Source organism: Lytechinus variegatus, chromosome 15 (assembly GCF_018143015.1).
Source record: "Lytechinus variegatus isolate NC3 chromosome 15, Lvar_3.0, whole genome shotgun sequence".
NCBI classification, from domain to species: Eukaryota; Metazoa; Echinodermata; class Echinoidea; order Temnopleuroida; family Toxopneustidae; genus Lytechinus; species Lytechinus variegatus.
The window spans coordinates 27,101,493-27,117,177 of NC_054754.1; the positions used below are offsets into that span (position 1 = coordinate 27,101,493).

The window sequence follows — 15,685 nt, forward strand, 5'->3', positions numbered from 1 at the left end:
TAGGGCGCTATCCCCCAAACCCTGAAAAAATGTCAATGTCAAGATTTACTGGTAGTGAGATAAGTATTTAAACTTCTGTAATTTGCTAATTGAATGAAATTTATGGAAACAACGTCATCACCTCAACTGCATTGTCAATTTTGTATTTCATGAAATTCAACTATCAAAATGAAAACAGGGGAAAACGTATCAATGAATATGGGTAACAATAAGGCATTATAAGATAATAAAAAATAATTTCATGTTGAAATTGGGATTTATACTGTTCTGGAGAGCATCGCAATTCTACTTATTTGCAAGTAATGTGAAGTATTCGACTCAGAGATAAATACACATCTCAGCATTTGAAACTAGAGAGAAGCAACAGAAATGACAGATTGTTGAGCATGCAAATTATTTTCACATTCTACATCAATAGCAATCAATTGGATCAGGGTAGCGTTTTCACAAAGACTTATGTCTGACTTAAAAATCAATGTTAAACTCCCATTTGCATGTCGTATAAAACAACAAGAATCAATAAATTGGTCAAATCATGTTCATGGGATGCGCCCTTACAGGCAAGCATCAATTAAAAAATCACATGTGAAATGTCATGTGCGCATTGCCATATAAGCACGATGCAGAGTCAGACATAACTCCATGTGAGACCGACCCCAGACCAATATCTATTCATTACTAGCTAAAAGCAGTTGCAGGATCCAAGCTAAATTTGAAAGGAAAAGATAATTAAATGAATAAACATACTCCGCATTTTGACGAAATCACACAGAATTTACACTCAATGAGAAGGATAAAAAACTAGATAGAATCATTAAAAAAAATCATACCACCTCTAAGTCATAGGGGGAGAGTGCTACTCTACTCACAAAGCACATTGACACACAAACAGACAAAGAACTATTTAACAACTAAACAAACAAACAGACATGGAAAAAAAACGGAAGAAACAAAAACAGGAAGAAAGCAGGACAATCTAAGGCAGATAGTTAGCTAAGCTGCATGCACAAAAGATTCATCATTTCAGCTCTCATAGAAACAGGATAGAGTACTGTAAATTAACCAATCACTGAAGAGGTCAGAGTTCATTCTGGTTAAGGTCAGAGTTCACTAGCAAACAGGTTAAAACCCCCCAAAAATAATTAAATGAAAAGTTTGATAAGCCAAGCTATAGAGAATGGGGCATACTGGTAATTGATAAGTCTTTAAATAATATTTTAATTAGTTGTGGAGATTTTCTATTCACTGTCATTAAACTTCACAATTTCATATTCAACAAAAATTTGGATATAAAGTCAACTTTGTCATTTAGGTCATGCATGAAATAAAATCTTAGGAAAATCATCTTCAATACCTTGCATGAAAAGCAACTTTAAGTGAGTCAAATGTGATACCTTTTAATGCTTCTTATCACTTTGTCTTTTAATTTAGTTTACTGCAAAGCATCTTACAATTGTAAGTGGCTAATTCAAATATTATTTTTTCTTGTCTAGAAATGCCTACAGATAGTAGTTTTTCTACGACAAATATGTTTTAAAACCCCATAACAAATGCCTGGTGTCACATAAAGATATATATTTTGCAGAACTCTTTAAGAAATTCAAAGTTAAAAAGTATGATAGCACAATTCATACTGTTGTGGGTGTACACTAACATTTATAAAACAAACAACAGAAGAAATACAATTTTTATTTTCTGGGATTGAAATGTTGGCTCTATTTTTATACCTTATGATATAGGTAAAGACGGGAGCACAAGACGGAATAAAAAACTACAAATCATAAATAAGTATACAAATGCCATTACGTAAACATGGCATAAGAGGTAATATAGGAAGCTTTACTTGATAGAGTTATAATGTACAATGTAAAATATAAACTATCTAGCCAAGAACACTATGAACGTAGTTGAATCTGCATGGAATGCTTCTTTGAAACTACTTAACCAATGCTCTCAAATGACAAGAAGATTCGATAGAATGAAATATTTTGGGGAAATTATAAAATTCATCTGTTTTGATGATTGAATCGCCATTAATGAAAGAGGTTTTGTGTGGTGCAGTGTCAGGTGTGCCTCTGGAATAGTTTCAAACCTTGAAACAGTGAAATCCTCACTCGCATTTCCTATGCATAAAAGCCAAATACTTTGAATGCATTGGTAAATTCATCAACAAGAATGGATTAGACCTACCGCAAAACAAATTCCATTCAAAAAATTGAAAATAAAGCACTCCATGTAGATCTAACACATTTTTTTTTCTTCTGTTAAAAGTGACCAACTGGCCCTTTAGAACTTCAGGAGATGAGAATGGGTGATAAAGATGATTTGGAAGTTAGGACGGGGAGGGGCGTGTGGGGGTGGTGCTGGATCAAGGGGCTGCCGGGGGTTCCTCAAGGCGCACAATATTGGGACAGAAATTGGGCAAGGAATCACGAACAGTTTCCAACGATGCAACCTGGTCAGGAGAGAGAAAAAGAGAGAGGGAGGAAGAGAGAACATGTATAGTGAGTGCAATGATGATAGAGTGCATTTATAGTAAATATATAAATATATTGTGATATAATAATGAAAAACACAGCAAAGGAATAAATAATAGTTTGTGTCAGTGCAAAGAATTTTATAATAATGATTGAGTTTGAATTTGAATATAGATATTGTAATGTTACAAGTGCTTCAGAACAATTTTTGAGAGTTCTCACAGACGTTAGCTGATCATGTAATTTCACATGACTTTGGTAATTTCAACGAGATTATATTGGGCAAATATTTGATGAATTGATATAATCATTTCGCTCAAGAAAAAAGCATTTTCATGAAAACATATAAAAAGGAATACTTGACATTAGACTACGATGCTTGATTATCTGAAATATCCATCACCAAGCCTAAATCTATCACTATGTTATCTGTATTTATAATGACTATCTTTATTCTATTTCATGATAGCGAGATGTAACTTCTTCATATATTACTATATAAAGTGGTACCTACTTTAACCTAGCATATGAATGTCTAAATCAGGATGCATTCACAATGACCTTTTCTTTTGCTGCTATGGAATAGCCTCCCAACTGACATAAGAAGTTCTCCATTACTTTCTTCAAATCGAATTTGAAAACTTATCTATTCATTTGCTGTGTATACATAGAATTACATCAGGTAAAAAGAGCTCATTGTAAAACGCATCCTGAATGATTTACAGCATATAAAAGAAAACTCCACAGAACAGTAACTAACTGAAAGGCCTATCTAGGACTACTTGGCTCTGTTCTAGATATCAATGGCACATAATGGCAAGGGGATGAATGATCATTTTACAGTAAAAATCTAATTATACCTAACATTTTCAAATTTCTAATTACCAATGGTTCTGGACAATGGAAATTGTGACTACGGTTTCTGGAGTGGAACATGGTACTTGTCCCATTCCACTAAAAATTTGGTTCAAACTTGATATCAATGAAAAGAGTAATAAGAATGTTCATCACTAAAAAAAATCCTGTTCAAAAGAATAAAGGAAAACTGGTACAAAATAATGGGCATTTGCCATTTGGTATAAAACTTCTCTGAAACTGGAATAAGATTTTACAAATTTCCTTCCAAAAGATGATTGCAAAAACAATAATACATGCTCATCAATGTTTGTTATGGAAATAATTATCCCTCCGTTATCACTGGATGGTATACATATGGTGAGAAAGGGTGTTATTAGAAAATTCCACATCAATTTATACATCGTAAAATAGATGTTACATCAGGTCTGCGCTCACTGGTGACCACGTGGAAACAATTCATGCAGGACATGTGGGTCATATTAGAATGTATACAAATAGAACGTACATGTAATGAAAATGACAAACTTCATCAAAATATCTTTCATAACATAGGGTCACTTACAAAATGACTTTACAATAATACAAGACATGTTTAGGAAAAGTACAATATGGGGGAAGAACTAGAAATGATGTTCATGGTATTTGAATAATTGGGGGAGGGGTTCATAAGCTTTTCATTAAGTTTAAGAATGACATTACGAAGGACTGGAATAAAGAGAGCAAAATATCATTCCCAAATTAACATTTAATCATTAAAACAGGAATATATTATCGATAACCTTGACTAAAATGCCAAAAAGGCACTTTGCATCAAATATGTTTATGGAGAATGTTAATTCTATATGGAAACTTTGGCTGAAGCATTTTGATTCAAGTCTCAGTTTCAAGTCTCTTGCATAATTAACCCCCTCAAATTCTAGTCATTCATAAAATCATTCTTAAAGTTATTCAAACGTTACAAAAAGGCTCATGAAACAGGTCCCTGAAGGTAGTTGTGTCACTATACTGAGATCATGTTTGCTACTCCAAACGTTTGAATCAAATGAAAATGAAAGAAGCAGCTGTCCTAGACTGTGGCAACAACGATGATGGCTGAACACAATACTTCACTGCTTAAAATGAAACACGATGAAGTCAACGGATCTTAGGTGATAACAATATGAAATGGAATGAAATGATGGATGTGAAATATACCCTCTGACGATGTAGCTTCTGACCTATTCCTTTGCAATATTCTAAAGTACTACAGCACTGATGTCTAACTGATGCCTGATGTTAAATTCACTACGTCGCTGTATAGCTTGAGACTAGTAACATGCTTGCTAAAACTGTCAACCATCTCCCTATACTATGGGCATGTATTAGTCTAAATTTCCTTTTCTTTTCCCAAGTGATAAAGAATGCAAAAATCTAGATGCGGACTACAAATAACTATTTCGCTTTTTTAAAGAAAGAAAACAATCTGTTATTAAAGAAACCCATGTGTATCACCAGTCTGAGCTTGAATGCAAATTACCTGTAAGTCCAAGTAGTCAATAATGAATCCCATATATAAAATCAAAAGAGGTTTTTTAATGTCTCAGTTGGCCAATTCAAAATTAATTTGCCATAATTCACAGATATTTTATGTATCAGAACTTTGTTTTCTCCATTGCTCCAAGTCCAAAGCATAATATTTCTATATAAAAAAAATACACATAAAAATCTTCTAAGTAGAGATGATGGGAACAACAGTAACAGTGAATTTAATCATCCAAAACTGATTTCAGATTACAGCTAAACTGAAAGATATAAATTGCTGCAGTATATTTAAATCCCTTTGTACTGAAGACTTTAATGTATTTTCTTAATGCATTACTTGCAATTTTTCAAAGAAAAAAAATACTAACAATATTCCTGAAATTTATCATTCAATGAATATCATTTATTTACTGTCATATTCATGGGGGGTCATTTTGGTATGATTTATGATTTGGCATATTTTTGTTTGAAAAAATTGAGCTCTTAGACTTTGTGTGTAGGAAACAAATGAAGTAAATAAATGAATGATTTAATTAATAATGGAATGAACACTGCTACTACCAAATGATTTATGAATATTTTTACTCACATAACTATATTTTATATCAAATTGTAAATTCCTTCCATACATTGTCATGCAATTTCACTACAAAGCTCTTGCTATCCATCTACAAGCTTTATTTTTTTTTTAAATCCATTTTTTGTTTCGTTCAAATCTCACATTCCTGAGGTTGTTGTTTATGTGTTTGGGGGTATATCGCCCCTCAAACCCGGCCTAATAGCAGGTGTCTCAATGCCCAGCTCGCGGGGGCAAAAATTGGGTAGAGCGTCCCTTACTGCTTCCAAACTGAGAACCTAAACATGCAAGAATCAATAATGATACAAATAATAACATCCTGTTATTAAGACTAATCAGATTCTTTTACAAAGTTTAGAGATTGTTGTTGTTACTTTGTATTTTGCCATTTACATATCAAGACGATACAGAGTACATGCATACTTCGCATAGTCCATTTCTTTAGCTGCAATGTACATATCTTTAATAATTTACTATAATCTTCAAGAGCCTTTCGCATGAAGGTGAAACATCACACAGTGAAGAGCCGTCCAAAGTGGCATTAGTACCCCTGCTTCTACATTGACCTTTGGTATTGAAAAGTGGTTCCGTAGCTGTTCTACTTTCTCAAAACTAAAAACATCATCAACACCATGGTTATTGACACAACTTGATAAAGATACGATAAGGATATGGACTGTACTGGTACATACATAGTTTTAGTGTAGTGTAACATTACGAAGTACAGTTCCATTTGACATAAATAGTGGCAGGGGTTGATACGGTGGGGGAAGGGGGGGGATCAACTATGTCAGCATACACACGCACGACCAAAACACTCTTAAAAATGTTATCTCAAGTAATTGTTCAGAGACGTTCAAGATTTACACCTCGTTAATGGGAATAAAATATGCACAGGAAGCACATTCAAAACCTTGAGAGTATTATTGAGACAAAAGTCATATATATGTTTTTGAAAAGGTTGAGCACGTGTATAGTGGCATAGTTGAGTACCCCCCCCCCTCCCTTCTTCTGGGTAGGGGGCAAATCATTCCACCACAAATACATCACAGCACTTTATCTAAAACTACTGTACAAAAGGAAACCAAAAAGAGAAGTCTATGTTCTAATGGATATTCATGAAGACACATCATCAGGTCATAACTGGGAGGAAAAATTGGCAGTACTAAGAAATTTTAACTTTTTTTTAGGGGTACATCAAAAAGAGAATATGGGACTATTCTGAGCAAAGTTTTAATATACACTTTGATTTGAATTTGAGATTTACCCATGGGCACCAATGAATTTTTAAAAATTATAACAAATGTTACCCTTTTCCTCTACTTTTCCATAGAATTTGGCCTAGGAAAAATAAATGGATATATTTATTTGCCATTGAATCACGAGACCAAGATATTTTCTATCAAAACACTTTTGAACATTTTGGCAACCCATATTTAATCCAAGATTTAAGCTACGATCAAAGTTAAACCTCTTTTCAGAAAATTGGTCAGGAGTTCAACACACCTGCTGAAATTAAAAAGACTTGTAAGAATCATAATGAGTATTTACAAAAACAGTCAGTGATCAGTTCCTGCTTTCGTAAGGTGAAGGTCATTTTGTCATGCTTCAAGGGTCAGGGGTCAAAGGTCAAGGGTCAAACTTCAAACCCACTACTCATAGAATCATACCACAAGGAGTGCTTGGTGCCAGATCAAGTGTGTGTGTGTGTGGGTTAGTGACTTGAAACCGGTTTAGACCGGTTCCAACTTCACAGGGAAGGGGCAGATATCGGGAAGCTTATCTGCGATGAGTGAAAGGCTCGCAACCTGTAAGGAATCATGATCAGAGTACCGTTTTCAATAAAGACTTATCATCATAAAAAAAACACAATTCCTATCTATCAACCAATCAGATTAAAGGATTTCAGTAGCTTGAGACTGTTATTGCACATCTGTTATCATAACAAGTTTTATGAAATGGGACCATCTGATTTTAGGGTTTTTTTTAATAAGACAAATTTTGAGATCTGGGGCTGAAACATAAATAAATACATCTATAATCAGAATCAATTTCAACATTTTGTACATGGTTTGTCCTGGTTCTATCGTTTTGCTTGATGTTACAGCTGATTGGATATTTCATTTTATAAGGCCCTGGTAAAAATAGATAGGATACTTTATTTGTTTCATTTTTTTCAAATAAAAATAAAAGCAACAAAATGAAAATTAAAATGATCTGCATGTCCAGGTTTTAAGAACTGATTTTGCTTTTAAAATTGATTGATCAGAGTGAAAGTGCGTGGAAAGAAAAATACTGTGAGTGCTCGTAAAAAATACGGAGTGCAAGATTAATACTTAAAAAGAACAAAGTAAAACGTGATCAAGTGAGGATATAATCTGAAAGTGCATGTGAAGAAAAACACAGACTCAGATAATAGATTATTTTCATATTACTACTAGCATTTTTCTCATCATTATTACTGCTCCTGGTATTACTAGTTCATGTGGTTATCGTCATCTCATTTTGCTATTGAAATCAGAATTCAATAATGAATATGGAAGAAATAAACAGGACTTTTGAAATTTTCCAAGATTCATAAAAAAGCTGGTATTAAGGACAAGTTTTCTTTTTTTTCTAAAACACTTCATATTTTGCATTTCATAAAGGAATATTACTAGCACACTGTGGAGAAAAATATTATAGGTATCAAGATAAGAAGAAACAATGCAACAATAAGAAAAACATGTATTAAAAAAGTATCATAGTATCGAACATACACACTTATAAAATCTATACACAAATATATAAATATATATGTACTCATGGAAATATTAAAAAAACAGATGTAGGGAAAGATGTTGAAAGACAGATTGCACATGAACTGTTTAAAGTATAATTAGTTCAAATATATGTAATATAAAAGATTTATTTATAAAAAAGAACACATATAAATATATGTAAAAACATGTATAAATGTTCAGATACATGAAGATTGCTGAAGACTGCTGTTAAAAACAAAAAGTAATAATACATAGACATCAAATCTCATAATCGTAACACAATGGTAAAACATGTGAACACATGAACTGCTGTTACAAAGTATCAAATGGTAGATATCATCACTGCAGGCTAGATCAGTATCACACAGTATATTCACACTGTGGACTTCATGAAGATGAGATAAAAAATGGTTAAATGCTCAAATTTACAGCATGAAGATAATTTCACAATGGAGACAACTCTGCAACGTAAGTAATAATAATAACAATAATAAAGGCATATTTACCCAGGGTAGCCACTTCAGTTCCAAAAACTGGTATCCCAGCGGGCCCTGCTATTATTATTACCCTGGTTTTAGCATGGCTACCTTGTTCGGGCGCTCGAGCATTCAAGGAATTTCTTCCTACCGGGTACCCATTCACCTCACCTGGGTTGAGTGCAGCACAATATGGATAATTTCTTGCCAAAGGAAATTACGCCATGGCTGGGATTCGAACCCATGACCCTCTATTTCAAAGTCCGGAGACTAATCCACTGGGCCACAACGCTCCACGTTATTCACAGTATGTTCACAAAGTGGACTCTGTATTAGATTCAAAGTATTAAATTTGAGTATCTTTACCAGTGCGAAGATACTATCACATTGTATTCCACACTGTCAACACACTGTTGGGCACCATCTTCTTTCCCACAGGAATTTTTTAAATTTGAATTTACTGAACTTCCACCATCATTCAAAGAAAAGTGTACAATGTCAGCATAAGAATATCATACAGAAGGGGGACAACAAAAGAAGTTCTTAACAAGGCATTTTGATCTGTGAAGAGAAGATGAAAATGGATGCAAAGATGGATAAAATGGAAGCAAAGCCTCTTACCTCTTTTCTTATTTCACTAAGATCAAATTGATATGCTGAGATCCAGCCTTCTTGTTGAGCAGCATAACCTCTTAGTTCATTCATGGTATCGTCTAGCCTGAAGTCTAAGAGGATGGTGGCGTTGATGTTGAGGTAATCGTCCTCAAGGTCTTGAAGTCTCTCAAGATCTATGGAACCTGCCCCATCTGAAGAGGATTCAAGAAATCAAACTTTCAGAAAATGTTCAAAATTTCACTAGAAGCGTTGACTCTCGCCTTGCAATCAAGGGATCATGAGTCTCAGCAACAGTGTTAATTCTCTCAGCAAGAAATTTATCCACACTATGCGGTACTCAACAGAGGTGATCAAATGATTTAATGCCATGAAAAAAATCCTTCAAAAAGTTACATGGATACTGGCCAGAAGGAATTTCTCATTAGGCAGAAAGAACCAAAATCTGTACCATTGCTTCACTCGGACAATGGTTGTGGAGTGTCTGGAGTACCTAACAAGGTGGACAGTGCTAATATATGCTCTATTATAATGCTAAAACAACCACACATTATAACCCATTCGTGCAAGACAGTGGCACTTTACATTTTAGAAATTAACTTTGTGGCCTTACTCACCAAGCTCTGCTTTTATCATCTGGAGCTGATCTAGAGCGTTTTGTGCAGCCTGTACTGCGGCACCCGCTACCTGTTTTGCAGCATTTGCTTTCTCCTGAGCCTGCATGGAAAATCAAGGTCAAAGACATGTCTTCCTCCATGAGCTTCATCAAAATGGCTACCAACAAGTAACTCTTGGAAACTATCTAATACCCCTTTCATAAACCTATCCCCCAATTAGCCGCCTAAGAGTAATGCGGATAATTCAATAAAAATTGCGTTCAAAACTCCGAAAATAATCCGCACTATTTTTACGAGCGCCCGTCCTGAAAAAGGAGGGTAATCGTCATGGCAACCGCACAAACCCCCTCCGAAATGCGTTCATAAAGTCAAAATCTGGTCCCGGTGCTGCTATTATGCGGATAATTGCAGCATCAAAATAATGCGGATAACTCTGGTCCTCCTCCGATTTTACGACCAAATTATGCTGCTATTAGCCGCATAATTAGGTTTATGAAAGGGGTATCAAATTCCTGACCATCAAAATTCAGAACACAGACACTTTCAAAAGATCAGTATTTATCCACAGCTAAAGTTAAACATCCATATGAAATATTTGCCAAATATGATAATTACAGAAAGGTGCCATAAGTATTTGCGTAGTGCACCTTGTCTGCGCATATGCATATTTGAGCAATTCAATTCTCATAAAAAAGATCTGCAATGACAAACTTTACAATACAGTACTGAGGCAGATAATCATTAAAAAATCTGAATCAGTGAAATAATATTGAATCTTAGACACTTCAAGAAACAGCCTCAAAATGCAGCCTGTCTCATAAAAAATCCCTGAATTGTGTGTAAAGTGAATGGATGCGCAGGCATGGTTCACCATTGTCAATTTCCATCTTGTTCCAAGAAAATCATGTATTTCTCTCAGATCTTTGGCACACTTACTCTTAAGAATATATAAGGAACATTACCAACTGAAAACTTTGAGGAATTTAAAGAATTCATGTTTAATCTTTAAATTTTAGGTGCATAGACATGGGCCAATCTTCATAAACAAAATCCACCATTGTGAACGTTATCAAGACCACTTATTACTAGCTATCTGGTAATATATTAGAAAGCATTATTTATATATTTCAAAACTGGTTTATTCAAAAGTAAACAAGAAAAAATAATTATTTACCAAATCTGCCATATCACCATCCTCCTTTGCCTGTGCTTCAGTAGCATTGAGTTTCATCATGAGTTCAGTGGCATCATCTTTCATGTCATCGGCACGGTCTTTCTGTTCCTGAGCCTCCAGCTTGGTGGCTTCAGCATCTGTCTTGACTGCTCTCGCAGCCTAGTACATGACATCAAAAAGTAAGGTTCAAAGGTCACCATAGCACAGGCAGATTCAGGATTTCATTAATGAAAGGGCACAGGTTGATTTGTTCACTACATAACAAACCACTGCCCCCCACACACTTTAATCTTATTTAAAAAGGGAGAAACATGGCTACCCTCACCATAAAAAGAGAGTGGGAGGATGAAAAATAATAAATGACAAATACATGAAATAGAAATGAATGAAAATTAAAACCTGAAAAAAGAATTAAAAATTCATAAATACAAAAAAAATGAATATACTGAATAAATAAAATCATGACATAAAAAATAAATGAATACATCAATTAAAAACAATAAAGAAAATAAATAGCAATAAATGAATGAATTACAGTAAGATTTCAAAATCTGATAAATGAAGGGATAGAAAGTTTTCTCATGACAAGATATGCATTACATATTACCATAACTTTAATAAGTGTTGAATTTGATTTTATATGAAGTCACTCATACATAACTGGACAGATAAAATTTATTTTACAACAGAAGTTAGTCAAAAACTACAAGACCACTTCTATCAAAGTATAGTTTGCTCAAAAACTTTTCCTGAAAAAGCTACACCATTTTGATTCAGGGGGAAACTGCCATTTTGCATCACATTAAGTTACCTCTGAAGCCGCAGTGGCATTTTCTTCTGCCAACCTGGCAAAGTTCCTGGCCGCCATGGCGTCACCCTCTGCATTACTAATGGCATCAGATGCATTGTGGGCCGTCATGTTAGCACGGTCAATCATGGCCTCGATATCGGGGATTCTAAGCTTGGCATCATCAGCCTCTTGTTTGCTTTGTTCAATCTGCTCGTTGAATCCTGACAACAAAATCAGAATAAAAATCATGACATGGAATACTTTTCTTAGAAATGGAAAGGGAAGGGTATTTAAAAAAAAGATACGTGTGTAAAAGTAGCAAAATCTTTACAAGCTACATTCTATAGTATATTACACTAATCTCTTAAATATTGCTTCAGGCAGAAGCCATTTCAATGAGCCAAGTTTGACGTCAAAACCTCAAATGGTTCTTTAGTTATCAACAAAATACAGTAAGGTGAAAATGATGACCTTGGAGACCTTTAACCTTGTCACCCTAAAATCTATCGGATCATTGTCCCTCCCTTATGCATACTTGAGACAAGTTTGCCGATTAGCTCCTTGTTCTTTCCTTATTTTTCAAAAAAAAATACAGGACGGACAGGACCCTAGATCATAGTAATTATTACCTTGCAATGTCTTGAGGATTTCTTTGGCTTCTTGTAGGGTTTGCTCTGCACTCATCCTCGCTTCATTGGCGATGGCTCGAGCAGCATCGGCCTGCGCAAGCAGACGGGCGATGCCCTACACACAAGAAATGATAAAAATCACAATTTCAAAAAAAAAAGATAAGAATATGAGTAAATTACAGACAAAAATGACAATAACCATAATAACAATAATAATAGAGATGAAGATTGTGTTCATGATGGTAATTCATGACAAGATGATTTGATTTTGATGATAATGGTGATGAGGATGATAATGGTGATGAGGATGATGATGGTGGTGATATCTACAATGATGATGATGAAGTTGAAGACAATGACTGTGATTATAATGGTTGTAATGATCATTATAATGGCTATGATGGTGATGATAGTCATGATATTGATGAAAATGATGATGATGATGAAAATGATAGTGATGATGATCATAACAATTGTAACAACTATGATAGTGATGACAATGGTGATGATGATGATGACGATCATGATGATGATGATGATGATGATTATAATGACAACTATGATAGTGATGGTGATTGAGTACCACAGGGCAGGCTCTGTGAAAGTAAAATGCTGCCAATTTGCCGCCAAGTTACTAACCTTTTCTGCATCCTCGGCTTGCTGAAGAAGCTCTGCAGCTCTTTGAGCATCATCTGCAATCTGACCCAGTAGCTGTATATTCTCTCTCCTCAGATCGTTAGCTTCACCAATCAGTCCCGCTGCCTACATGAAAAAAAAACAATTATTGTATGAATCAGATGAGAACAAAAGACAAGAGTCTCAAGAAAATACAAGAGAATGAACATCACTATGACATTACTATCACATGCACTCATTATATCAAGGCACAATTATCAAACTTAATCAAGATTTCATGACAATCAAAATTCCACCTTGATATTAAACACTTTATCATTAAATCATTGCTTTAATGGGCAGATTTTCAACAAGCATAATTAATAATCACAGGATAAAATACCAGGGGTTGATTTTCAATGACTTAAGAGCAACTTACTCTATAGCTGTGATCATTGGCAGCCTCGAGGAGGGAATTGACATCGAGCGGTGAGAGGGGCATGTTCGCCTTGGTGAGTAAACGTAGCGCTTCTTCAGCAGCACGTTGTGCCCTGTCAAAGCATTCATCAGCAGCTTGGGAAGCTTGGTTGAACAGTTCTTGGGCATCAACGTAGCTGAAGGGCAGTAGAGGGATTAAATGGTGTCATTATCAGCATGATCGCTTTGTCATCACCACCATCATCGAATCATCAATTCAACAGCATCATCATCATCACCAACACTTATCAAAGTCATCATCACCCTCATCATCATCATCAATGCTCATCATCATCATCCTCATCATAATCATCATCCTCATCCTCCTCATCATCATCATCATTACCAATGCCACCACCAGTAACACAAACATCAGTATCATCTTCTACGGCGAATCCCTAACATGATTCAGATCATTACAAAAAAATCATTACTATCGCCATATTCATGATCATCATCAACTCCACAACCACCATGAACAATATAATCCTGTTCCTGACTCACTTGCGCTCCACCGATTCCACCATCGCCTCCAGGTCTCCACCAGTCCCACTGTTTCTTGCAGCCTCTAAGGCCTGGTAGGCAATCTCAAGAGCTTCCTGAGAGGTCTCCTCAACCATCAAAGCCATACGAGTGTGGCTGTGTGGTTAAAAACATAGAAGAGAATAACAATTAAAAACATACATGTACTATGATGAAAACACAGTGATGGCAGTAATGACCTTGAGAAAGAAATTTATCTACATTGTGCTCTTTGTCGTATATCTACTATTGGCATAAATCAAGGTCACAGAATGATACTCATATTTGACTGAAACATCTTTAAAAACCCAAACACACACACACAATTGCCGAGGTATGAATATGACGAGTATAAATCTCCGAACTATGAACCACGAGGTCCGGGTTTGAATCCCACCACAACACTCGTGTGGCTTGTCAAAGCAATTAAGTACTTTTGCCACTCTCAACACAGCTGTATAAATGGGTATCTCGTATGGAAAAATTCCCGAGTGCTTCAATACCTGACTTTGGCTTTATGCCGTGCCACTGCCAAAGTGATGATTACATTATCATGTTAAGCAGAACCTGCTGGAACAACTGTTTTTGGAACTGGAGTGGCTACCCTGGCTACAGTATGACACTAGTTCTATTATGATTCCTGCATATTTCATTAAAATATTCTCAACTTCAGCTCTTCATGGGGAATATGTTATCATTCCAGAGCTTACCAAGAAAAGGATGCTGTCAATCACCCATAGAAAAACGAATTCATTCTAATGACAAAAAGATTTTATTTATATATTCCACTCATTGATTCACAGGGAATTTTTCTGTGGACCAGTGACTATCCCCTTTTGCATCAAATTATTATACAATTCTATATATGTATGTTTGTAGTCCAAACTCCTATGTATGTATGAGACCTTGCTAAAGTGATTTTTCTCTGGTTTCTGGTTCATACAAAAGTTGCAATATGCTCCAAAAATAAGATGGATTGAGCAGCTAAAGATGTGAAGTAAAAATAGGAAGAAAAAAAATAGGGATTGGATGTACAAATGATTGACTTTTTTGGTAGAAATACACATAATGATCATCATCAGAGCTTACTTGTCAGCTAGCTGTGTAGCCTCTCTTGCCATTTCCTGCATGAGCCTGTCCTGAGCCGACATGTTGGCAGTAAGTCCCCTGAGTCTGTCCAACAAGGCCCAACCCTCGTTATCAAGGTAATCTTGGGCATCAGGCAACATCCTCTTCAGACGTTCTATGATGGCCATAGCCTCCGCAACATCTGCAACGTGTAAGGTACAGCAATATAGTCAATATTTACAGTCGAATGAAGCTTTTTGCACACAATTTGCCATAGACTAATAGTTAAAAATTCAAAGTTTATTTTCAACATTTCCATCAAAACACAATAACAATTCACAGCATAAGCATATCAAATCATAACAAATAAAATTAAAATGACTCGGTAGACAAGTGTTCAGCAAACATAGAGTATACAATATACATCATAAGAATGTGGTGGGATCAAAAGAAATAAATAAAAAACTTGAAAGATTGACCCCATTCTAGAGTAGCAAGCAGGAAGGGGGA

The 15,685-nt window shown here is 35.2% G+C and overlaps 1 protein-coding gene across 1 annotated transcript in view; it reads right to left on the reverse strand.

The window, feature by feature from the left end:
- Nucleotides 1–15,685, reverse strand: part of LOC121428529 (laminin subunit gamma-1-like) — a 57,256-nt gene that overhangs the window by 6,699 nt on the left and 34,872 nt on the right. Inside the window, exons 19-27 of the mRNA XM_041625216.1 lie at nt 15,197–15,377; nt 14,090–14,224; nt 13,548–13,722; nt 13,133–13,255; nt 12,494–12,608; nt 11,886–12,085; nt 11,075–11,233; nt 9,901–10,000; nt 9,293–9,477 (exon numbers count right to left, since the gene is read on the reverse strand). Coding sequence (XP_041481150.1) covers nt 9,293–9,477; nt 9,901–10,000; nt 11,075–11,233; nt 11,886–12,085; nt 12,494–12,608; nt 13,133–13,255; nt 13,548–13,722; nt 14,090–14,224; nt 15,197–15,377 — 1,373 coding nt within the window. The remainder of the gene's footprint in view (nt 1–9,292; nt 9,478–9,900; nt 10,001–11,074; nt 11,234–11,885; nt 12,086–12,493; nt 12,609–13,132; nt 13,256–13,547; nt 13,723–14,089; nt 14,225–15,196; nt 15,378–15,685) is intronic.